General features: G+C 41.5%; 1 protein-coding gene across 7 annotated transcripts in view; it reads left to right on the top strand.

Moving 5' to 3' along the window:
- The window catches only part of LOC110372633 (muscle calcium channel subunit alpha-1), a 69,914-nt gene that overhangs the window by 32,879 nt on the left and 11,020 nt on the right, over positions 1-26,015 (top strand). For 5 of the 7 annotated variants that reach the window (XR_010277811.1, XR_010277813.1, XR_010277812.1 and 2 more), the window contains exons 2-32: positions 9,902-10,116; positions 10,533-10,638; positions 11,029-11,168; positions 11,506-11,612; positions 11,898-12,053; positions 12,468-12,664; positions 13,016-13,119; positions 13,752-13,924; positions 14,073-14,179; positions 14,516-14,631; positions 15,126-15,228; positions 15,645-15,796; positions 16,237-16,447; positions 16,741-16,861; positions 17,073-17,158; positions 17,475-17,575; positions 17,896-17,928; positions 18,098-18,210; positions 18,506-18,650; positions 18,952-19,087; positions 19,445-19,608; positions 19,822-19,912; positions 20,022-20,129; positions 21,630-21,682; positions 22,039-22,176; positions 22,645-22,759; positions 23,249-23,379; positions 25,050-25,194; positions 25,521-25,601; positions 25,791-25,895; positions 25,974-26,003. Coding sequence is in view for 4 of the 7 variants with exons in the window: in XM_064041854.1 (XP_063897924.1) it covers positions 9,902-10,116; positions 10,533-10,638; positions 11,029-11,168; positions 11,506-11,612; positions 11,898-12,053; positions 12,468-12,664; positions 13,016-13,119; positions 13,752-13,924; positions 14,073-14,179; positions 14,516-14,631; positions 15,126-15,228; positions 15,645-15,796; positions 16,237-16,447; positions 16,741-16,861; positions 17,073-17,158; positions 17,475-17,575; positions 17,896-17,928; positions 18,098-18,210; positions 18,506-18,650; positions 18,952-19,087; positions 19,445-19,608; positions 19,822-19,912; positions 20,022-20,129; positions 21,630-21,682; positions 22,039-22,176; positions 22,645-22,759; positions 23,249-23,379; positions 25,050-25,194; positions 25,521-25,601; positions 25,791-25,895; positions 25,974-26,003 (3,783 nt within the window). In the remaining 3 variants the exon portion in view is untranslated. The remainder of the gene's footprint in view (positions 1-9,901; positions 10,117-10,532; positions 10,639-11,028; positions 11,169-11,505; positions 11,613-11,897; positions 12,054-12,467; positions 12,665-13,015; positions 13,120-13,751; positions 13,925-14,072; positions 14,180-14,515; positions 14,632-15,125; positions 15,229-15,644; positions 15,797-16,236; positions 16,448-16,740; positions 16,862-17,072; positions 17,159-17,474; positions 17,576-17,895; positions 17,929-18,097; positions 18,211-18,505; positions 18,651-18,951; positions 19,088-19,444; positions 19,609-19,821; positions 19,913-20,021; positions 20,130-21,629; positions 21,683-22,038; positions 22,177-22,644; positions 22,760-23,248; positions 23,380-25,049; positions 25,195-25,520; positions 25,602-25,790; positions 25,896-25,973; positions 26,004-26,015) is intronic. The other 2 variants (XM_064041857.1, XM_064041855.1) reach the window with 2 other exon arrangements.

A 26,015-nucleotide genomic window follows, 5' to 3' on the forward strand; every position in this document is an offset into this window, starting at 1 on the left:
CAGCAGGAGGTGGGTCGCCTGACGGCCGCCCTGGAGTCTCTTGTGGAGGAGAACAGGAGTCTCCGGGCGGAGCTCGCTAAGATGCGCGAGCAGGGGGCGGAGCGCGGTGGGGCCAGACAACAGGCGCAGACTGCGCCGGCTGAGAGCCAGATCCTGGCCCTAGTCCGTCAGGAGATGGCGGCCTTCCAGGCTCGCTTCTCAGTCCTGGAGGGCAGGGTCCTGCGCCCCCCCCTCGCGGCGTCGAAGCCCCCAGCGGCCCAAAGGGCCTCCTATGCGGCCGCGGTTGCAGCGGCACTCCCACCCAGAAGGGGACCGCCGAGCAAGCCCCCTGTCGCGGCGCCGAACGGACCGACCAGGAGGGCGCCCGCTCAGCCAAAGCCCAAGACCGCAAGGGCGGTCCAGGCGCAGAGGCCCCCGGTGCCACCGTCAGCACCGGCTCCGTCGTCGGCACCAGTGGCGAAACGCCCTCCAAAGCCGACACCGTCTGCGGCCCCTACCTCTTCTGCCACTGAGTCTGAGTGGCAGGTGGTGGGGGAAAAGAAAAAGAAACGGAGGGCGGCCAAAGCGGCCAAAGAAGGCCCAGAAACGGCGGCGCAGGGAGCGAGCCGCCGCGGCGCTCCGCGCCCCAAAACCGCGGCTGTAGTAGTCACACTACAGCCGGACGCGGTCAAAAGGGGCGTGTCGTACCGCGACGTGCTCGCCCAAGCAAAGGAGGCGGTGAACCTGCAGGAGCTGGGTATCGCCTCCGGCCTCCGGCTCAGGGTGACCGCAACGGGCGCCCGAATGCTGGAGGTCCCAGGAGCGGCCAGTGGGCCCGCCGCAGACGCTCTAGCCGAGAGGCTTAGGGCGTCCATAAGTGCGGACGACGCCCGAGTCTCCAGGCCCCAAAAGTGCGCGGATCTGCGCATCATGGGCCTGGACGACTCAGTTACTGCGGAGGAGGTGGTGGCCGCCGTCGCTAGGACGGGTGGGTGCTCCGCCGACGAAGTCAAGGCGGGCACCATACGTCCCGACTTCAGGGGCACGTGCACCATCACGGTGAGCTGCCCCGTGACGGCGGCCAAGCGCATCGTAGACGGCCGAAGATTGCTGGTTGGCTGGGTGTCGGCGCAGGTCAAGCTGCTTGACCCCCGACCGCTGAGGTGCTTCCGATGCCATGTCGGGCATCATGTGGGTGTCCGTTGCACCTCGGAGGTCGACCGCAGCGCCCTCTGCTTCCGCTGCGGTCAGCCCGGTCACAAGGCCGTGGCTTGTAGTGCCGCGCCGCACTGCACTGCATGCGCGGCTGCTGGCAAGCCGGCCGAACACCGGGCAGGGAGCAAGTCCTGTGCCCCACCCGCCAAGTCAAGGGGGCAAGGGCGGGCCGTCCGTCGCCGCCACCGCTACCACCTCCGCAGTGGCCACCACCGCAGCTCCTGCGGCCGCCGCCGCCCCCAACGCTGCCGCCGCTGTCGCCGTCGCCACTGCTGCTGCCGCAGCGCCCGTCCTTGGGCCTCAAGAGGAGGAAGACGTGATGGAGTGCTAGCCTGGCTCCACTACGCTTCCTCCAGGCGAACATCAACCACTGCGCCCGTGCCCAGGATCTGTTGCTCCAAAGCATGGCGCAGTGGTCGATCAACATCGCCGTGGTCGCTGAGCCGTACTTTGTCCTTCCCAGGGATGACTGGGTTAAGGACCTTAGCGGCTCAGTGACCATCATATCGTCGGCCGCCGCTGGTACTCCTTCCCTCGAAGGGGTGAAGAGTGGAAGGGGTTGCGTCGCAGCACGGTTCGGGGAGATAGTCGTCGTGGGGGTGTACTTCTCCCCGAGCCGAACTCTCGCCGAGTTCCACAACTCCCTCCTGGAGTTGTCCGTCGTCGTCGGAAGTTATTCCCTCCCCGTGATAGTGTTAGGGGACTTCAACGCCAAGAACTTGGCCTGGGGTTCCCGACGCACAGATGCACGGGGTAGGATGGTGGAGGACTGGGCGCTGGAAGCAGGCCTGGTCGTCCTCAATCGGGGTTCTGTCCCCACGTGCGTACGGATGCGGGGCGAGTCAGTGGTGGACATCTCGTTCGCCAGCCCCGCTCTGCTGCCGCGTGTCTTTGACTGGCGCGTAGAGGAGAGGGTGGAGACCTACTCCGATCACCGGTACATCCGGTTTGACGTCTCCGCCCAGAACCCTAGCGCGCCGGTCCTGCAGACCCCGAGTGGTCCACGTTGGGCGCTGAGGCACCTGGACCGGGAGCTTCTCCTGGAAGCCTCAGTCGTGCAGGCCTGGGTGTCATCACCGGACAGGCCCGCCGACATCAACGACGAGGCGGAGTGGTTCCGGGAGACCATGTCCGAGATCTGTGACGTGGCCATGCCCCGAGCCCCGCCAGGACGCGCCCGACGCCAGGTGTACTGGTGGTCTTGCGAGATCGCCGCCCTTCGAGAGGCGTGCGTCGCTGCGAGGCACCTGTACACCAGACACCGCAGGCTGCGCATCCGCCCTCCGGATGCAGAAGCCAGGGAAGCAGAGCTGTACGAGGGTTACAGAGCTGCGAAGACCGCCCTCCAATTGGCCATCGTCCAGGCCAAGGAGGTGGCCAATGCGGAGCTGCTGGGGTCTCTGGACAGGGACCCGTGGGGGCGCCCGTACAAAATGGTGCGGGGCAAGCTCCGCCCATGGGCCCCCCCGCTGACCCAGAGTCTCCGGCCTCAGCTGGTGGAGGAGGTGGTGAGCGCTCTGTTCCCTTCGCGCGGGGAACACTCTCCCCCGCCCATGGCTCTGCAACCCGCGGTGTCAACGACGGACCACACTTCCGACGACGACGATGTCCCCGAGGTGACTGGGGTGGACCTGAGAGTGGCGGTGGCTAGGCTGAAAGCCAAAAACACCGCCCCAGGGCCTGACGGCCTGCCTGGCAAGGCCTGGGTCCTGGCCCTTGAGGCTCTCGGGCCTCGACTTAGGGGGCTTCTCAGCGCATGCTTGGAGAGGGGCCAGTTCCCACTTCGTTGGAAGACAGGGAAACTGGTCCTCATACGGAAGCCGGGGCGCCCTGCGGACTCTCCGTCCGCATACCGGCCTATCGTGTTGCTCGACGAGGTGGGCAAGCTCTTTGAGCGAGTTGTCGCACACCGCCTCGTCGCGCACCTTGGGGGGATAGGGCCGGACCTTGCGGACCACCAGTTTGGTTTCCGCAAGGGCGCTCAACGGTGGACGCCATCATGCGCGTGAGAGCTCTCACGACGGGGATGCTGTGTCCCGGGGGTCGTCTTGGCGGTGTCTCTTGACATCGCCAACGCCTTCAACACCCTTCCCTGGAGTTGCATTAGGAGGCACTCCGGTATCACCGGGTGCCGACCTACCTTCGTCGCGTGGTCGAGGCCTATCTGTCGGATAGGTCCATCATTTACCCTGGTCACAACGGGGAATGGAACCGGCGAGATGTCGTGCGGTGTTCCGCAGGGGTCGGTACTGGGGCCGCTCTTGTGGAACATCGGCTACGACTGGTGCTGCGCGCCGACCTCCCTAGCGGCGTCAGCGTGGTCTGCTACGCTGACGACACGCTGGTTCTGGCACAAGGGAGGTCGCACCAGGAGGCGGCCGACATAATGACGCGCGGGGTTGCGATAGTCATCGAGAGGATCCAGCTGCTGGGACTGGAGGTGGCCTTGCACAAATCCGAGGCCATGTGCTTTCATGGGCTTCGGAACGCGCCACCTTCAGGCTCCCAAGTCACGGTGGGGGCTACCATCGGCGTCGAGAGGGCGATGAAGTACCTGGGACTCGTCCTCGACGGCCGGTGGAGCTTCGTCGAGCACTTCCGACGTTTGGGCCCCAAACTGGAGAAGGCAGGTGCTGCATTCAAGCGGCTCCTGCCCAACCTGGGAGGCCCAAACGCCCCCTGCCGTAAACTCTACGCGGGGGTCATGCGGTCCATGGCCCTTTACGGGGCCCGGTATGGGCACGTTCGGCACGGCCGCGGGCTGTGCACTACCTGAACGTGCCCCAAAGGGTGATAGCCATCAGGCTAATCCGGGGGTACCGCACGATCTCCCGCGAAGCAGCTGGCCTACTCGCTGGACTGCCACCGTGGGATCTGGAGGCGAGGGTCTTCTTGCGCCTGTACGACTGGCGCGAGGAGGCTCAGCGCCGGGGAGAAACCCCGTTGCCGCGGCAAGTTGTCGCGCAGCGGGCGGAGCTCCGGCGCGATCTCATGGTGGCCTGGAGGGGCGACTATCGCAACCCAGTGCAGGGCACGCCACCATCGTGGCGGTAAGTCCCTCTTTGAGGAGTGGCTCGGGAGGAGTCACGGCGCCCTCACGTACCGCATGACGCAGGTCCTCACCGGACACGGTTGTTTCGGGAGGTACCTGCACCGCATCGGTCGTGAGGAGGTGTCACCATTGTGCGGACAGCCCCGAGGACACGGTGGACCACACAGTCCAGGTGTGCCCCGCATGGGAGGGCACCGCCGGGTCCTCGTCGAGGCTTTGGGCGGCGGCGACCCTCGCGTCCGGCCCTGGTTCAGGCCATGGTCCGGGGCGAGAGGGAATGGGATGCCGTCGCCTCCTTCTGCGAAGCGGTCATGCTCGAGAAGGAGGAGGCGGAACGCCAGAGAGTCCGCACCTCTCATCCCGGCCGCCGCGCTGGACCAGGTAGACACCATGGGCGCCGGGTGTCGCGAGATGACTCCCGGCCACCGTAGGCGTGGGTCTGTGGGCGGTGAGTTCGGGTGGCTCATCGTCCCTCTGTCTTCCTAGACGACAGACCCGTGTCGACGGCGCGCGTTGTTCCACGCGCTCCTCAAAGAGACGTCAGCAACCCCAGCGGGGCCCAGCAGGGCCAAGGCCTGCCGGGGCTGCGGGTTGTTCGAAAGAGATACCGCGGCCCTGGTACATAAAAGGCATATGACGGAACACGACGATTTTAGTCAGTAAAGTCTGACACTCCCTCACCGCTGCTAACCCACAGCGGGAGGGTCATTGATGATTTTACGTCGATAAAAAAAAAAAAAGAGGAAGATCTAAGAAAAGATGGATGGATTGCCTGAAAGATGACATGAATAGGAAGGGAGTGAGTGTCAGTATGACGAGTGGAAGAAATATTGTAAATAGGAAAGTAACTTTCGTCTGTCCAATGGAAACAATAATGTAACCAATACTTTGTACTTATCAAGCTTTTCTAACAGCCAATTATTATATCACCAATTAGTGCTTCTAGGGCGCCACGGGACGCATTGAATTGGTAGAAGAAAAGTATTATGGGGATTTTTTATGGTATTTAAAAGCTTTTTTTTGCTTTAGTGTTGTGTTTTTATGTAGTCAAGTGTCCCTAGAAGTGTTCAGTGTGCAATTTATCTCTGAGTGATTTTGAATAGATATTAATTTTCTGGATAACATAACGATACTTATGTTTATTTAATTTAGAGTGGTTGAAGCATGATTTTTAGGTATATACTCTCGGTAATTCCGCATATAAGAATGATTAGGTATGTGCATAAAGTAGTTTCTAAAAAAAAAATCAAGGTACGTAGCTCAGTATAGTCCAGTATCTACTAGCTTTTACAACTAACTTCAACAGTCTAGACATGAGCTCTGAAATAGGATCAAAGATGAAATGTTCTTTGATCAAGATGTCAAATCTTGCTATTATGATCGATTCATCGAAATATCACCATTTGTTCCATTACGATATCAATTGAAGTCAAAACAGTTCAATTAGATCGCCTCATTGTGGACTATGCTAGTATCGAGTCCAGTATCTAGCCAAAAGTTTTCCTACGTGGTACCTACATAGGACAGTCGGTAAAGAAAGTGGATTCACAATTTTGGAAAACTTGTGAAGTTGTGATATCTAATATTGTAAATGTTCACTTGCCTTACTTATGCCCGTTTTCACCAACAATCTCCTAACATTTCGCCAAGTGTCACTTAGAATAAGGACCTACTAAACTGAAAGGTTATAAGGGACACTTAAACTTTGGTGACAACGAAATTCGTATTAAGTGTTCCCTGGATGCTCTTAGGGGATCCCTAAATTAGGTATTTTTTGGTGAAAATGTAACAGAATTAGTGTAACAGAGATGACAGTTGTCAATTGTTTTCTACCCATAGGCCGTAACGTAAAATCCACTAATGTAAAAGCGCTGCAAGGAAAGCCGATCTTGTAGATTTATGACGTTAGGTAAGTAGTAGACCTCATTCTGTGCTCGGGGTTTCACCAAAGTTCTTGTCTTTAGCAATAGGTACAGCAGTAATTCTCAAAGTCTAAAAGAGTACATTAGACATGCTAAAACATTACCTTATTTATTCTAAACACTGAAGGCGGAAATAAAGATTGAAAAGAAATCATATTTTATTTAATTCTTTAACCTTCAAAATCCACGGAAGTCAGCACATTGCATAAGTCGGTTATCTAAACACTTCCACACTAAGATTGAAAGAGATCACGAAATAAAAATGACGGATTGCTTTCAGCAATTAATTTCAAAATGGCGGCATGCCAAGAATTGTAGATCAAAAAATGAGTGGAGTCGAGGGTTATCGAAAAATTTAAAGAGATTAATCATTCATTTCTTTGACTAGATATCTCATTTGAATTAGTAAATAAGAATTATGATAAAAGTATAGTTTATATTAATGTAGTTTATGCTTATTTATTTTTATGTTCCGAACGTATTACGTTAGCATAGAGTAGTTGAAAATGATGAACTGTAATTTTCCATTCACTCTTCTGACTCTTCATATGTTTTTCATTTAAGTATCGGAAAATGTTGCTGTGGATTCTTTACCCAGGAGCAGGTATTATGAGTACCAACTAGATTCTCCCAAGTATCATTTTAAGCAAAGCAGTGTCAATAAAGGTACTCTTTGGTAATGACCCAGACTTTGGAACACTAACCCAAAAACAAAATAGGTACATTCGTGATAAAGAAATTACTCAACAATTCTGAAAGACTTTCTGGGTATCGTTTGGACTATCACAGTGTAGTAAAATGTTTCAACAATATTGAGGACAAAACGTTTGGCCAAAGTGGTATAGCGTGAGACACGTTGTTAGATCATAATCCTACAAGTATTGTAAACGGGAAAGTTCCTGAGTGTGTATTTTTGTTACTTCTTGCTGCACAGTGAAAATGGGCAGTAATATACCTAGGATAACATTATACATGGGCTACATTTTATCTGGGAGCGGGAAGGTGTAAAGTAGTTCCATCAAGGAATAGGTGAAACCACTGGCATTCTGATAAACATGATATCAACACGATACTTACGTTCTTTACGTAAAAAGTTTATCTAAAATCATCAAAATTCCCAAATAATAAATCCATAATTTTCTCCTACTTACTGCAAAAGTATACGCGACATGAAATACTCGTAAATATATTATTTGATCTGTAGGTATACCTACTGACTTTATCTCTTACAAACAAGGAATCGTTTTACGATACATTTTTACGATTCTTCCAATACGGTTTATAGACTTATTAATTGACATGGATTTATCCACTCGTGTTTCATTCAGTGATATTAACTTCTATTCTAACTCTCCCATAACGGGCCTGCTGGAAGAAATTTCATTAGAGATAAGCTGTGCCCTTGTACAATTTTTTCCTATTATTTATTATTGTTTGTGTTCTATGTGTACAAAAGTGTTAAATAAATAAATAAATAAATAACGAGTCCCATATTTTGATGTACTTAAATAACATATGATTATTTCTTTATTTACTTAGATACTAGTTGTCTGCAATCTACAACAGTAAATAATGTCTATATATTTGGAGAAACATGAATAGGGAGAAATGTTAATTCCTCAGCTCAAGGGAAGCCTTTGTCTAGCAGTGGACATTTATATTTTGTGAAAATAAAATTTTTGTTTGTTACTCTTTCCCTTAAACTTAAACGGCTGTTAGAGATATATACAAAATCACAGTGATTCTTTCCTGAAAAGTGACTGATAATGGCTATCACAGATATACGTGATTTTATTTATCTATTCTTAGAAAGGGACTTTAGGTCCCGTAGGTCCCGGCTGTCATTGAACATCCTTGGCAGTCGTTACGGGTAGTCAGAAGCCAGTAAGTTTGACACTAGTCTAACCAAGGGGTATTAGGTTGCCCGGGTAACTGGGTTGATGGGGTCATATATTGCAGTCGCTCCTTGTAAAGCACTGTACTCTGCTACATCCAAGTAGACTAGAAGCCGACCCCAACATAGTTGGGAAAAAGGCTCGGAGGATGATTCTTAGGAAGGGAGACAGGCGAATCCGTTTGAACCAGCTAGTATATAAAACCTTTGCCCTATGACAAGACAAATATGAAATTTATCTTAGATGATAAAACGACAATATACTCAGTTATTCAATGCGTCTGTCTGGCAAGACTGCGGAATGAAATATGACTGTTTGACGTCATAGTGAGTGTATTTTCGACTATATTTCTGTCTGCTTTAGATACTAGACTTTCGATAGTACTTCTGATGCTATATTTCTTTTTAATCCGCTCCTAGTTATTATAGATAAAGACTTGTTCAATGGTGAAGAAATGGACCATGAATTTCACAAAGTTTTTGGACGTTTTTTAAGGTTTTAGAGACTGTGTATGTATTTATGTCACATCGAAAGGTAAGTAGTTAGGATCGATAGGCGATAGCCATACCCAATCATTTCTACCTTTTTAATATTACTTACGAAAGTAATTTTATTTGTGTGTTACGTAATTACGCTAAAATCGATGGACTGATTGAGATATTCTCTATTGAGATCTTTAAGGTAAACACAGGCTGTCTTCAATACGGATGAACCGGGTCGCAATGGAAGGCAGTCTCTTTAGATTTCATCACAAACAAACAAATATGCAGTCATGTTAGTTGTTTGTTACATAGTTATTATGAGAAATTATAAACAAACACACCCCTTGACGAATGCGTTATATTTGCTCTAGACCTTGTCTGTCTTTAAGTCTTTATGTTTCGCATTCACGATTCGGGGTCAAAAGTGCTATAAAGGAGTCTAATTTTGGATGCAACGTCTTCCGCGGTACGTTACTAGTATGTTTTGTAGTGTAAAACCTAGATTTTGTTGTTTTATATAATCTGTTTTTATTGGTTTTGTATTAAGATATTGCTTTAGCATATTTTTTTCGCTTCGGCAGGCTAAGAACTGAATCGTAAGCCACGGACAGTACAAAGAATCGTGTATTTCATATTCATAATCGTTATTACTTTCAATGTACATGCACACACACACAAGTATGGGTCACTCGTTTTCGTAAGATAAACATCTGTACCTACAATATAATGACAACTTTTGGTATATAATCGGGAATATGCGGGGAATATTCACATCGGTAAGAGTTAGATTTACATGCAAGCCGACTTCAAATGTATATATAAACACAGCTATTTTCCTGACTTCTATATATCTACTCGGCCATTTGTTCAGTTTATTTTTCAATATTCTGTCATTTCAATAGATCGAACAAACATCATCGGACGCCTACTCGGAAAGTCAATAATATTGGCGAAATATCTCAATTTTATGAACTGGCTTACATTTCGTTTACGACGTATAATGTCGTAAATTGTGCATTAATTCGATAAATCTTTCGAGGGGACGGATGTGATCCTTCTGATTACTGAGTATTCAAATTTTTCCGATGGTCACTGCTGATCAATTCAAATTATGTAGGGAGAAACTGAAATTGTTCTTTTTACCTCAATTTTTTTATGATCGGTTATAAAAATAATTCCTTAAGGACCAATAAATACACTGTTTTAGAACGATCGGTGGACCTCAAATATCATAATATAAATATCAAAGTAATCGTGGAAAAGTTAACATACTACATAGGTACACATAAGGAAACCAAATCTGTGCACTGTTACTGGTCTTATTGCAATCTAAATTCCCCTTTTCTTTCTTTCCAGGTAAAAATGTCAACGGAACAGCCCCAAACCACTGGGGCTACGACCCCCGGAGCCGATAGCGTGGTAGACCCGAGCATAGCAGCCCCAACCCCGGCTCCCCGCAAGCCGGCGAGGCCGCGGGGCAAGCCACAGCCTGAGAAACCTAAACGAAGTCTGTTCTGCTTAGGACTTAAGAATCCCTTGAGGAAGTTGTGCTATGATATTGTTGAGTGGAAGTATCCTTTGCAAAAGTCATGTCTATTTATTTAAGATTAATTATTAGATGAAAATGACAAAGTAAATAATATGGTGGCCTATCTATTGGTTAAGTACCAGCTTCTCAAGTATAAGTGTATAGGTTTGATTTCACAAAGTGCTGAATGTGCCAATGTACCTTACCTTTTAACTTAGGCATTAGTCATTACTTTAGCTATCCTGTAATTCACAAAGAATCAGTGAAGGAAAACATGCTGAGGAAACTTGGACTATAAAGTCTGATATCGCACCCGCCTTGAGCAAGCATGGCGTCTAACGGTCATTTTTTGGCATAGAAACAGACCTGTGGCCTGCAGTGGGACTATAAAAAGGCAGATGATGACGAATTTATTATGCACAGTATTTTTCAAAGATTTCCTTAACCAACCTCTTTCAGACCATTTGAATACATGATATTGACGACGATTTTTGCAAATTGTATAGCTTTAGCAGTTTTCACACCGTATCCGTGCAGTGATACTAATAATACTAATCAAATATTGGTGAGTACAGTTTAAATACATACGTATATTAAGTTATTTAAATTCTTAAATACATTGTTATAAACGCCAGATGTTGTTATGCCAACACCATAAGTCTTTGCCAACACTGTTGCCTGTAGAGTATATTGACTCAAAGAGATTAAAGACCACGCGGAAATGAGAAGCTTTTCTACAAAATATTTATCTACTTCGGTCAATCCTACCCATACAAAATACATACCCATTCGCAGTATGTACATATATTGTACCTATGAATACCTCGTTGGTCTAGGAGTCGTTCAGCACGACTACTGTGAATTACATCTCGGGTTTGATTCCCAAATCGGGTTTAAATAGCTTAATCAGTTCTATTAGCAACTGAAGTTAATGCTTTCCATAAACTGATTTCAGGAAAAAGTAGAATGGATATTCATGGTGATATTCACCGGGGAGTGCGTGATGAAGATCATCGCATACGGCTTTCTGTTCCACCCGGGAGCGTATCTCAGGAACACCTGGAACAGTTTGGATTTCACCATCGTAACTATTGGGTGAGTTTCTAACCTACTCTTTGTTTGGTGGTGCTAGAAGAGCGATAGAAAAAGATGGTGAATTTGATGCTTAGATGGAGATAGAGAATATTGATAATATTGTCGATGGTGTAATGGACGAGAAAGGTCGTGATAATCATTTTAATCTCTATGACAGACAAGAAGAACATCGCTAGTTGTGAATAGGCAGTCACAACATTTAGACTAATATAGGATCAGATCTTTACACACTAGGCAGATTGTATAAAAAATATTATCTTAAAGAGCTGCTACTGTATTTCGTTTATATTTATGTTAATAATACCAGATATTTAAAGTGACATTTTTTGTGTTTCAGTATAGCGAGTATGATCCTGCAATATATTTCAAAAGACTCATTTGACGTGAAGGCTTTAAGAGCTTTCCGAGTGTTGAGGCCTCTTCGACTGGTCTCTGGTGTGCCAAGTGAGTGTCTAACCCATCCTTTTACATCTCCTGATCACTATTTAATCCAATGTACATGAGAAATTCAAGAAAACTGCTAACTAGGTACCTATACATATCGATATGATCTTAAGGTCAGCAAAGATTGACTTTGGAGTGAATTAATTTTATTACTACTTAGAAGTTCAGAATAAATTGTATGGTAGTGGATACAAAAATTTGCACATAGTAAGTCCCCCTTTATGATAAAAGCAAGCCTAAAATCTGAGAAGATGGAATGCTAATCTGATGTATTTTATATTCCAGGTCTCCAAATTGTGTTAAATTCCATATTGAAAGCAATGGTGCCGTTGTTCCACATCGCTTTCTTAGTCCTGTTCGTGATCATCATCTACGCTATCATCGGCTTGGAGCTGTTCTCTGGCATCTTGCATGAAACTTGCTTCAAGAACGGGACTAAAGGTCTGTATGATGTTTTTCTTTGCGTTTTTCTTTGGTTAATTATTAATCATTACAATACTCTGTTTTATGACAAGTAAATTGGAAAGTATCTAAGAGTGGCCGCCCCAATGACAGTAAAAAAATGAAAGCTAAGAGTTGTCGCGATACATGAACGAAATAGAACCATCTATTCCGTTCCGTAAGGAGTAAAAGCAGACCGAAAAATGGCTACATTGCGTGAATAAGGACATGAATAAAAAGAAAGAGTCAGTGGGCAATTATTATACCCACTGTAGAAGTGGGCAATTTTTTATAACCAATAGGTCTGGCAGTGGCTTGTTCTTGATTTACGTTTTATCAGTTAACATCAATATATTCCCCTAGCCCTAGAGTGATTCTATCATTAATGTCATCATAAACATAACCACATTCCAGATGAGCTCATAGACGACCCAAGCCCCTGCAACAGTGAGCCCGGTGACTTCGGCTACAAGTGTCCTGAGAACTACGTCTGCCGCGGCGACTGGCCTGGAATCAACTACGGCATCACCAACTTCGATAACATCGGTTATGCTATGCTGACCGTCTTCCAGTGTATCACTCTTGAAGGATGGACTGATATTATGTATGCTGTGAGTGTTATTATTATCTTTACATGTTTTTGGTTGATTTGTTTCCAGTCCATAGTGCCTAAATTTTTTTACATTACTTAATAAAGTATCTATCTATTTACAGCTATAAACCTTAGGATTTTGTTCATTCCCCTTGTTTTCCCTTACCCCCTATCTCTGCTAACTTCTACTGGGTTGGTAGATCTGGCACACAATTTCCAAAGAATGATATTGACAAAGAGCTGCTTCCTTTTCCGAAAGTAAACTTTTTTTTATAATTATACATAGAAGTTCCTTCCATTTGTATCTTTGACTGACTTTGATCAATGTTGTTTGAATAAATACTAATATAGGTTGAACTGTATGTTTCAGATAGCCAACGTTAAAGGCAACACGTGGCCGTGGATCTACTTCGTGACGCTGGTCATCTTTGGTAACTTCTTCGTCATGAACCTCATTCTTGGTGTGTTGTCTGGGTAAGTGTTATATCCTTATTAATATTATAAAAGAGAAAGTGACCATGTCTATCTTTTAGTAGGGCTTTCACAGCAAAACTTGGATGTAGGTTTTTTATTGTGCCGATTCGAGAATCGAGGACATCTTTCACTAGCAAAAAGATGCATGATGATGATTCTCTCAGACTATTTAAAAACGAATATATAAAACTCAGAATGACAAATGCCGTGTGCTGAATTAGAAGCTAGAAATAATAAAACCACTTTAAATTCCTAAGAATTACCTAATATTGTGGTGATGTAAACTGATTTCAAAGAAAAGATGTAAATATCTTGCTTTTGACATAATTCATCTTGTTGTCGCATTTCATGACTACTGCAGTTGTGTAAGGATGAGTGAGTATAGTAAATTCTAGAAAATTGTACGATATTTCTCTACTGTAGGTAGGTATTACATTTATATTTAGTGCACTGTAAGACTTTTGCCTGTTATTCGGGAATGTTAGCATGATCACCCCAGCATAAAAAAGATGGCATGTGAAAACTGCAGACCAATTTTTTTTACCGACCTCAACAAAGGAGGAGGTCCTCAATTCAACTGTTCTTTTTTGTCACTCATTTTTTTAAACTTACTTTGATTATTATCTTCACAGAGAATTCTCTAAAGAAAGAGAAAAAGCGAAAAATCGAGGTGATTTCCAAAAGTCCCGTGAAAGACAGCAGTTTGAAGAAGATTTGAAAGGATACCTGAATTGGATCACAGTAGCCGAAGAATTGGACCTTGAGAATGATCAGGGACAGAAAGAAGATGATACGGACTCACAAGGTAAAGTTGAATTAGTACTCGAATATGTTAATGCCGAAGAAGGTGGAATTTAAACTTACAAAGGCACATAAAAATATGTAAAATTTTATATGTGAAAGTATTATTCAGAATAATTAGTAGAAAGCGAATATTTTTTTTTGTATTTCAGGCAAAAAAGACAGAAAAAGCAACGAAGGATCTCAAAGCAATATAAATACAAGTACTGAACAAGGGCACGGGTCTACCTGCAAGATTTATTGTAGGAGGTTCGACAAGGTACAGAACTATAGTAATAAAACTACAAATAAGAAAGTAAGCTAGTGTAACACAATTTTACTCTCAAACGGCTGAACTGATAGTGATACAATTTGGTATAGAGATAAAACTGGAAACTCTAGAGGCCATAATCTACCCGGGAAGCAATGCCTCTGGGACTTGGGTGATACCAAGGGGAAGCAGCTAGCACTGTATAATGAAAATAACAACAAAATATCTCCAAAAACAAATAATATAAACACCCGAATTGAGGTCTTCCATACTTTGGGGATGCCGCTGGTACGAGCTATGTACCCATTAAACATGACAAAATAATGAAAAATAATAAACTTTCAGGTGAATCGACGTTTAAGAAGACAATGCAGAAAGGCGGTGAAATCTCAGACGTTCTACTGGGCTATCATTGTACTAGTATTCCTGAACACGTTGGTGTTAGCTACTGAACATCATGAGTAAGTATCCTTAGCCTCCTTTATTTAAACCAGGATAAAACTTTCTGAAATGCTGCCACAAAATCTGTCTGGTGGTATAGTTGAGAAACTATGTAATAGTTGGCTTGCTGTCTAACCAGGTCCAGCTGAATATCAGTGTTTTACATGGATCTGGTATCTTGTATCATCATCAGCCTATCGCAGTCCACTGCTGGACATAGGCCTCTCCAAGTGCACGCCACTGAGATCGATTTTCGGCTACTCGCATCCAGCTCCTGCCAGCCGTCTTGCGCAAGTCAAGTCATCTTGAGGTATCTTGTATGGTGTGTTTGAACTCTTCTGGCCTCTTACCCAGGCAACCCGTTCGCAGCACCTTGAGAAAGGATACAATAAAATCTACTTTTTATTGTGTAGTACGAAATAGTTCTCTCAAGACACGACCCGGGCGGAACTACGAGGAAGGGCCTGTGAAATATAAAGAATATTATTTACTAAAGCGTTTTCTTTGATTTCAGCCAACCACACTGGTTAGACCACTTCCAGAACTATGCGAACTATTTCTTCGTCGTGCTATTTACCATGGAGATGTTGGTCAAGATGTACGCACTGGGCTTGCAAGTAAGTTACACTTGATATCGATGTTTTTTTACTTTAATCTATACTTCTGTGGTCCATCATCATCTGCTTAGCCTGCCTAGGCTTCTCGTCCAACTGGATGTTGATGAGTATCAGTGTTTTACATGGTGCAACTGCCTATCAGATCTCCTCAACCCGGTCATCTAGACCGCTCAACCTCTTGCTAATTCTGGTTGTCAGAGTTTCTGGTGTTTAGCTTGTTTTTTTCTTCCATACTCTTCTACCAGCCACCATACCACAAGTAACATTCTTTATAGACATGTACATTTTCATAGAATCCATCCGTCGTTTCTTTGGTCTTCCGCTTCCACCATATCCATCCACGTTCCTGCCCAAAACCCTTGTGTATTATCAACGTTTAAATCATTAATTGTCTGTAATTTTCCATCATCTTCCAGGGCTACTTCGTCTCCCTGTTCAACCGTTTCGACTGCTTTGTGATGTTCTGTTCCATCGTGGAGCTGGCGCTGACCATCACGGATACCATTCCTCAGCTCGGTATATCTGTGTTGCGGTGTGTTCGACTGCTCAGGGTCTTTAAGGTTACCAAGTAAGTTTTGTTTTTATTCCTCTGTATTTTCTGGATATATCTGTAGGTATCTGTATCTCTAGATCTGTAACTGCTGGAGGAATCTGGTAATTGAATAGATTCCACTAGCGGTTATACTTATCGTGGGAACTACTCTATATACCCGGACAAAAAGTATATATAGTTATTTTTGATAAATAGGCCACGTTACACTGAAAGAGTTTTTCAAATCTGTGCACTAGTTTCTGAGAACGGGTCAGTCTATTTGGCCCATTCAAGAAAAAGGTATCGAGGAAGACTATAGTCTTCTGAGGTGCGCGGAGTAGTTGTCACAGGGTTTGGGTGAAACCGCTAGAGGAAGCTAGTTTTTTAGAAATAATGAGATTGTCTATGAGTCTAATATTGGCCAGATAAATAATTTGCCATTGAAATAATTTTTATTTTTCTACTCTTTTTTCCAGGTACTGGCGTTCCCTCTCAAACTTGGTAGCATCTCTTCTGAACTCGATCCAGTCCATTTTCTCTTTACTTCTGCTTCTCTTCTTGTTCATCATGATCTTCGCGCTGCTGGGCATGCAAGTCTTCGGAGGGAGATTTGATTACGAGCCTGAGGAGGAGAAAGAGAGACACAACTTTGACTCTTTCTGGCAAGCTGTGCTGACTATGTTCCAGGTAAAAGAAAGACCCGAAAAAGTAATATTATTTTTCGACCAAACACTTTTAGTCTTACTGTAAAAGAGATAAAAACTCGTTAGTCGAGTGTTTAAGGAAAATTCACATTCTAAAACACTGTTGAACTTCTTTGACGAAGGTCTGCGCCTTGTCTTTATTTAAACATCAATCAAAAGCCTTTCTTTTTGTTTTTTTGGGAAGCTTTCTCCGATTTATTCTAAACATCAGGCATTTTTTTATATTTTCAGTTTCGATATTTTCCCCTCTTACTCTTATTTTATTAAATCTTCTAGATATTAACTGGTGAAGATTGGAACGCTGTGATGTATCACGGTATCAACGCGTACGGTGGTGTCGGCACGGCCGGGATGCTGGCCTCTATTTACTTCATCGTCATCTTCATCTGCGGTAACTGTATCCTTTTCAAAAACGATCTCAATATTTTCTTATGTACTGCTTGTATGAAAAACAAATGGACCAGTTTCAAAGCCATTATATATAAATAAAATACCTGATTAACAAAAGCGTAAGGCGTCTATCCGTGTATGATAAGAAGTATTCCGGAGATGTGGGTAATGACTAAGGGTTAGTAGAAAATAATAATTTCCTTAGAGAATAAATACAGATATTCTGCTGAACGTGTTCTTGGCTATCGCTGTCGACAATCTGGGAGACGCTGAAGAGATGGATGAAATACAAAAGGAGAAAGACGTAAGATTAATCCATATTTATTTAAGATATGATTAATTCACTAAAATATGATTGCATACACGAGAAATGAAAAATTTCCGATTGAATAAAATATGTAGAAATATAAAACTTTGAAACATACAGTTACATCATTTGTACTACTATTGAGTCTGAAATGATTCAACTACTTTTACCTGTACCTTAATAGCAATTGCAAAAAAATACTGTTAGGAACAGTGCTATAATATTTATGAAACTAAAAGCGCATGTTGCTGTTGAAAATTACGAAATAGATAATCACTGTTATGATATCTCAAGTTATGTTTTTTATTGACAGGAAGCTGAAAATCCAGAAGCAGGTAATCCTCAACTGGATGAGGAGAGAGGCGAGACTGATGATGAATACGTTAACGAAGAAGAAGGATATTCTAGTGAAGGGTAAGTCTTTCAACCTTGCCTTTAAATTGCTGCTAGTTGATAAGTAAATTAATGTTTATATGTGATAAGTTCTTGTATTAAGGCACCTTTTAATCATGAAACATTACTAACACATGCATTTTTCGTATCTAAAATCTTCTGGAATGCTGCTGCTAGTTGAAAATCTATCAATCAGAAATCTCAGTTTTCTGCCATCTTCATTCTATTAATATCTCTATCTTCCTAACTTATCCTGAAAATATCTTATCTAAAACTATGCTCTGCATTTCATCTGGTTTCTGTATCTGCTAATTTTACTCTTCTAAACTGTTCACTAACAGCCGGCCTTACAAGAAATATAAAAGGGTACCCAGGTAAGACAAAGGGCGGAACTTTTTTATTCTTAGCACTTTTAATTTATTGTTTTTTACATCTATCGTAAAACTTATCAAAGGCTCTTGTTTTATCATGATTATTGAAATCAGGACCCCAAAAATATCATGATGATGATATAGACCTGATTTTTGTTGTAAATGTTTCCAGGTCAGACCACGAATATGAAGAGACAGGTTCAGAAGAAGACGTGGAAGAGCAGGAACAAGAAACGAGAGACGAAGCCAACGACACACTTGTAGGAATTGAGAAGAAACAAAATGGTGAGTAATATTCAAATCTGTAATTTCGGGCAAGAAATGTGTGTAAATCCAAAATTATGAAAGATAAAAGAAATTAATTTCTTAACTTCAACCAATCATTATTCATTTGCTATCACATAAAAAACTACAAAAAATCATCTGCTTTCTGCTCTTATAACAAAAATATACATACATACATATTATTTAAAATAAACATGCATATAATTAAAACCATAGGGATTCCTCAAATCTGGACTAATATGCAGTTTACAAGAATAAGTATAACATTCAAGAATTTATGTTTTTTCATACCCAGGAGATATAAAAAAAGATGATTCACCAAAGCGTCAGCTAGCCGCGACTTCAGCTCGACCCAGGAGGCTGTCTGACGTGGAAATGAAGAACGAGGACAAACCGATTCCCGAAGCCAGCAGTTTCTTCATCTTCTCTAATACTAACTGGTTTGTACCCATCTTGATTCATGTTGTTTACTACACCTCTTTGAGGGAGGACTAAATAAGTTTGTGGGTTTTGCCCATACTCACCGCCCTTGAGAGGTGAGCGCAGTGTGAGTTTTGGAGATGCTGCTGACAATCTCTTTTGATATCCCATTTGGTGCTGAATGGTAGTTATATCGTACAGTCGGTCGCAGGTTATACCACGGTCAAATAAGGTTTTCAATTGGGAAAGGTCGATGTTGGTTGGCCCTCTTATACCTTTGATAAATTCAAAGATAAAATACAAGTTGCTGTGTTTTTCCAGGTTCCGAGTGACGTGCTACAAAATCCAGAAGAACTCGTGGTTCAAGAATTTGATTCTGCTGTGTATTCTTGCGTCGTCACTCATGTTGGCAATGGAAGATCCTGTAGGATCGAAAGACAGTGAGACTCAGACTGAGGTATGTTTTAATATTAAGTGGAGATCTTTTCTGTTTACTCAAGGTCTTGCAGTGGCATATATCGTGTATAGCAATGTAACCGTAAAATCTACATCATCGACGTTCGGGTCGACTTCCAGTCTATCCGAATGAAGCTCAGTACCAGTGTAATTACGTGTAGCAACTGCCCGTCTGACTTCCTTGACACATTTAAGTCTTAAGATTGGTTTTCAGACTTTCTGACTACCCGTAATGTTTGCAAATGATCTTATGACATCTAACACCAAGACTAGCCTATGTAAAAATAATATCGTTTAACTTGCAAACATTCACAATCATAACGAATAGTAGTATTAGTGAATGGGCAATTATTTACAGATTCTACGTAAAATAGACTACTTTTTCACCGCCGTGTTTACGTTGGAGCTGATCTTGAAGGTCATCACATACGGCTTCATCTTACACAAGGATGCATTCTGTAGATCTGCATTCAATTTGCTAGATTTACTCGTCGTCATTGTGTCTTTGATTTCTTTGGATGGGTAAGTGGATTTTAGTTGTGTTTACTACAAAATGTTCTTAAAAGTGATTAAAGCATGGTTCTTATGAATAGCTACATATATCGTGAAGAGATATTTTTCTTAAGAGTGAGAGCCATAAAGATGGTTTTCTGAAGTTATTTATATCTGTTAAGTCTCCAGAGTAGGTACCTATGCAGTTACTGCTATATTAAAAAAACTTTTTTTTTGGTTCAGGTCCAAAAACACTGTGAACTTCATTAAGATTTTGAGAGTGTTTCGAGTTTTGAGGCCTTTAAGAGCAATCAACAGAGCCAAAGGATTAAAGGTTAGTGTTCACATTTTCTATTCTTACTCAGAATATTTTAAAAAAATCTTCGTAAAATAATATTTTTGTAGAGATAGAATAAACAGAGAGTATTTTTATCAATTTTTAGCACGTAGTACAATGTGTGATCGTCGCTATTAAGACGATTGGCAACATTTTGTTGGTGACAAATCTTCTACAGTTCATGTTTGCTGTCATGGGAGTGCAAATGTTCAAGGTAGGGAAGAGGAAAAAATTGACAAACAATATTACAATTTTTTTTACTCACTAAGACACCTTTGGGTCAATTTATTTACAATTTACATTATATGGAAGTAAGTATTTTATGCACCCGGAAATTATTCTTGCACTATATTTTCTAAAAAATCTACTTTTATACACAAATCATCTGATTTCGTTTCTTTAATATGTGTGAGGCTTATTTACGTGCAAAACAAAAAATTAGTTTACTAACAATTTTTTTTCGCTTCTGCCCGTGGGTCCAAAAAATTCTATTTTGTTATTTCTATCTAGGAGCTTGCATGCTTCGTTTTGTTTTTATTTTTCAATTAAAATTAGCCCAAAGGTGTTGTGTGATGTTTTTTAAGTTTTTTTTTTTACGAATTTTGTGATTTTTTGGACTCAAAATTAAGTGCTTCGGTGTGTTTCTGTTGCACAATGCCCTACCTTGACATTTCACTCGAAAACTAGGAGTGAGGTACTTGGTTTATTAGTGTGTTTAAGTTTTTTTTTATTGTTAAAAAGCTACAGTCAGACCGGGACCCTGACACGTTTGTACAAAAGCGAATAAAGTTTTTTTTTGTTTCCGTAAAACCAAGGACTAACGCGATGTAAGTTGATGACATTTCCCCCCAGTTTTTTGTGTTTTTTTTTTATTTCTAACATTTTTATTTAATTTTTGCATTTTGTTTTTTTCCACAAACTTATGCATCGTGGTTTGCATACACCTACACAAACGCACATTGGGACAAATGGGCGATAATAAAAATACAAAAAAAAATATAAAAAAATATACTTCAATTGGGTAACGTTTTATTTTGGCCGCTTTAACATTTTTTGCATTTTTTGTGCTTTAGTATGTGGTCAAGTGTGTGTTTGCTTCTATCAAATCGATTGGAAATATTTTCATTATAAATCATATGTTGCAATTCATGTTCGCTGTTGTGGGTATACAGTTGTTTAAGGTAATTTAATGTCAATATTAATTGTATTATTTTAAAAATAGGTATACAGGGTAAAAGGTTTGTAATAAGTATGTTCTTTTTTATGTATCTTTACAAGATATTCAAATCAGTTTTCTATCTTCAACTGTGATTATTGTATGACTCACGACCATAATTATTTAAAAAGTCAAAAAAAAAGAAAAAAAAGGCAAAGTATAAAAAAGTTAGTTTCAAGATTTATTTATAGAAATATTATTATGGTTGTTAGTCATACTTCAAGTTAGGTTAATGCTAAAATAACTAGGTTAGTATCAGCTATGTTGTTATCCAATGTACTAATTATTTGTTTTATGTGCTTAGCTTTATTTATTGGAACTTTAGTAAACGAGGTCAGGTGATTCTGTTAGTATGGAAAAAAATATTCAAAAATTTTTTTTTTCTGAAATGTGTTTGTCGAGCTCTCGGACTATAAGTATCGAATGATATAGTCCAAGAGTCGGTGAACATATTTTTTTTATATAAACATTTGTGGTGTAATATTATTTTGATTTCAGGGTAAATTCTATAGATGTACAGATATCACCAAAGTTACGGAAGAGGAATGCGCGTGAGTATTTTATTGAATTACAAAGATATGGAAGTGATGATAGATGTTTTGAGAGTTAAAGGTATGAAGGTAATAGAATGGTCTATATTTTATGCATGGAACCGTTAATTATTTTTCTTCAAGCTGCACACGAAAAAACAGACAAAACGTAGGTGATTTACAAATGCAGAATAAACAGATTTTTTAATTACTTATTTCTTATATTCGTTAGTATATTGTGTGTATAAATAATACTATGTGCATACGTGTATACAACATGTAACGTAATTAACGCACGCAGTAATTTCAGGATGTGCGTTAATTAACTTACATGTTGTATATAATTAAACATTATTTTTAAATACATTTTATTTCAGGGGCACATACTTAATTTACAAGAATGGCAAGCTTGTGATAGAGGAACGGTTTTGGATTCGAAATAAGTTCAATTTCGATGATGTGCTCAACGGAATGCTGACTCTCTTCACTGTCTCCACCTTTGAAGGATGGCCAGGGTAAGATTTTTTTTACCTCGAACGAAAAAATTGTGTGTTAAGTTTGACCATTATAAAAAACGATAATATGTACCATAGTACAGTCAACTTCAGGTCAGTGGTAACAGTTTTATAGGAAAATCGTACTTATTACTATTGAGTTAAGGTGCATGTCAGTTACCACTGATGTGCAGTCTACCGTACCTATGTAGTTTTATACAGATGAAAGTTTTCTTTCCATTGCAAGTCTACCGAGTGGATCCGTGATCTTTGTGCATAGCGGTATGGGTAGCAAACAATCTTCAAGCGAATCAATTTTTTTTTTAAGTGACAAGGTTCTGACGAGACGTACACGCTACAAGAATTAAATGTCCAAATATTATAGCGGAACTTGAGAATAAAAAAATGAAAAAAAAGTCGGAGTAGATACGCTTGCTAGGTTAGTTTCTTCAGTACAGAGGTAAAAGTATTTTCTATGCATATTTCCAGATTGCTGTCAACATCTATGGATTCTAACGAGGAGCGCCACGGACCCATAGAGAACTCCAGACCTCTGGTCGCCTTCTTCTACATCAGCTACATTATTGTTATAGCGTTCTTCATGGTAAGATTCATAAGTGATTATGATGCATATTATAGGTTGTTATGAAGCATTGCTAAAACCATATTTAATTTATCTTACAAAACTGCCATCATCCAGTAACGACCGTTCCCAATAGCCTATACATGTATTAATTTGCCTGCTAGAGATAGCCCCATAGTGGCCACATATATAAGTAATGTAAATTTCATATCTCTGTAAGCAAAACAATAAATACATAGAATATTGGAAATGGCTATAAATCATCTCGCAGAGGATTCATTGTGCGTGGTTTCCTAATTGACGGTGACACCCATTCTTTTTTCTCTAAAGCTAAGATTTTGAAGACTATAATAATATTGTGGCAATAAGAGGCCAAAAACTGCCATGTTTTCACAAATTTTCACCGTCCGTAACCGGCCCTAAATTATTTTAGTAAAATACTATTCCGACAATTTATCACCCTTTAAAAAACCATATACATAAATAATGATCATCTATTATATCTTCCAGGTGAACATCTTCGTAGGTTTCGTCATAGTAACATTCCAGAAGGAGGGAGAACAGGAGTTCAAGGACTGCGAGCTGGACAAGAACCAGAGGAATTGCATAGAATTCGCGTTAAAGGCTAAACCTGTTAGACGGTAAGTTTGGATACCTGTTAGTTTCTTAGTAGAGTTTCAATAGAAGCTGAAGAGTTTGTTTGATTAGAAATTAAACAACTCGTTAACTGAGTGCGCGAAGTAGCTTCTTCGGGATGCGAGTAAAACCATTAGTGACACAGTTAGTGATAGGTAGATAGTTGATGAGGCGTGTAAATAGCCTCATCGGGGAAAAATAATAAAAAAATAATGGATTTAATTGGAACAGGTATTTACTATGAGATCACTTTATGTCGATGCTGATCAATCTTATCTTCAGGATAAAATTCACTTTAAAAAAACTAAGTTGTTGTTGTAAAAGGTGGAATGAAGAAAGAAAAGAGAAGTGCGGGATGCGGGAGCGGTGATTTCAAATCTTGAAAATCGAATGCGGGAAAAACAATATGGCGGTGAAACTCAAATCGTAATTCAATTAAATCACTGCTGATGATATTCCTTTAGACACCAATACCCACTACAACTATTTGCAGCAATAAAGCCCACGTACCTTGTGAATCCAGGGACCTCACTTAGAACCAGCGAGATGTGAAGATGCCTCGTTCCAGGGCGCGTGGTCGCGGTAATGGCTGCCGGCCGGCGAGCTAAATCTAGATTCATCCACCGGTGGACTGGTTAAAACTCGTGAAATCAGCACTGCACTACAAGTCCGCAATGTCTTCTAGCAGCAGGTTCAATTATTACACGAGAATCTTCAGGAAATCACATATAGGGAAATAATGACGCGGAGCGGTGTGTATTCGACACAATGCGAATGGCGGCGGGAGAAGTACTACGTCCGTCCTTGGCCAGACGCAACACTGCTAGCTTGTTGCGAGTATCCTCTAGAACACTCGATACGAACCAATGGGCGCTGCGGTAGCTAGTATTGTCGTTCGGATATCATCACCAGAGACTCAATTGGGTTATTATTAATATGAAAATGATCGAAATAAAGTTTTAAGTTGCGGGAAAAATAATTTATGTATTTAATTTATTATTGAATAAATATTTGCATTGAAAAAAAAAGACATTGACGCTTCACCAATAGGGTTTCTTATCTTTTCTACTAGTCAAAAGTCTCGTTTTTGCGGATTTTTGTGTGTTTTGTGGCTTTTTGGATAGCTTGATAAATGTAGATGTTTTTTAAGTATTCTGCACAAAAAAATGAAGAGTAATATTTTTGAGAAAATATCTACTAAAAAAGTAATTTCTGTTCGCTATAATTCCCTCTGTGATTTGTACAGTTTTATGGTTTGTTATTATGAAATGATTCATCTTCTATCCAAAAACACACAAAAATCCACAAAAACAAGACTTTTCACAAATAATGAAAATTTATACGTGTACCTAGACGACTGATCTTGAAATTCGATTATCTTGAAATGGGTTAACTTTTGCCCAGTGTATCCCAGGGTCAAATTTGTCCGTATTGACCTATACTATCACCTCCTGAAAGGATGCGGTCTACTTACCAGTAACCCTGTATATTTAATAGTGTTTATGTTGTTTATGTCTGTAGAAATTATCCTTTATAGGGTTTCTTAACAGTTCTTCTTCGTAAGACCAACTTTCGGAACCATGCTACCTTCAAGATTCAAAAAGTCTCATACGAATATTTTTCTGAAAGAAATTAATTAATAAACCAACGTATTTCATTTTTTCTTACCTTCCAGATACATCCCAAAACACAGGATCCAGTACAAGACCTGGTGGTTTGTGACGTCACAGCGGTTTGAATACTGCATCTTCTTCTTCATCGTGCTGAACACGGTGGCGCTCATGATGAAGTTCCATGGAGCATCGCAGGATTATAAGAAGGTAGGTCTCTATAGTTGTTGTTACTGTTTCTGTTACAGCCTCCTCTCACACGGAGAAGGATTGAGAAGAAATCACCATGCTTGCTCAATGCGGGTTGGTGATTTCAGGCTATATAGTCCAGGTTTCCTCAAGATGTTTTCCTTCACCTTTTTATCAGCCATTGGTGTCTCAGATTACTTAGAAAGTACCTACATACCCACTTAGAAAAGTTAGAGGTTGGTTCTTTGCCCTCTAGGCCTCCACAACTTCGATCTGAAAATCCACTGTTGTGAAATGTTTCGCTTTGCGTACATCCTGTCCTATATCCTTATTGTTTTGTTTTTCAGGGTCTGGATTTCGTAAACATGGTGCTGACAACAGTTTTCATGCTTGAATTTGTGTTCAAGTTAGCTGCATTTCGATTTAAGGTAAGTTTTTGTCTTACTTAATTATATCCCTTATATCTTTCTTCTCATAGTTAGAAGTGCTTATTTAACACTTTGCTTTACTTTAATATTTAATATAAGATACCTATCTACAGAAATTGTGCATAATATCATGACAAATATTACTATTTTGTAAACTGTCGGGATTGCTTTATATAATTTTTCTTTCAGAATTATTTCGGAGACGCGTGGAATACAACAGATTTCATATTAGTAGTTGGTAGTATTATAGACATAGTCGTTACTCAAGTGAATGAAAACAAGAAACCGGTTGTGGTAAGTAGTTTTATTGAAATACCTACTTCAGATAATGATGTGGTAGAAGAAATATTAATTGTTGTGTCTTTTTTACAGTTTGGGCACGTCACCAAAGCTAATAAAGATGTAAGATATTTT

This window comes from Helicoverpa armigera, chromosome 26 (genome assembly GCF_030705265.1).
Source record: "Helicoverpa armigera isolate CAAS_96S chromosome 26, ASM3070526v1, whole genome shotgun sequence".
NCBI lineage: Eukaryota > Metazoa > Arthropoda > Insecta > Lepidoptera > Noctuidae > Helicoverpa > Helicoverpa armigera.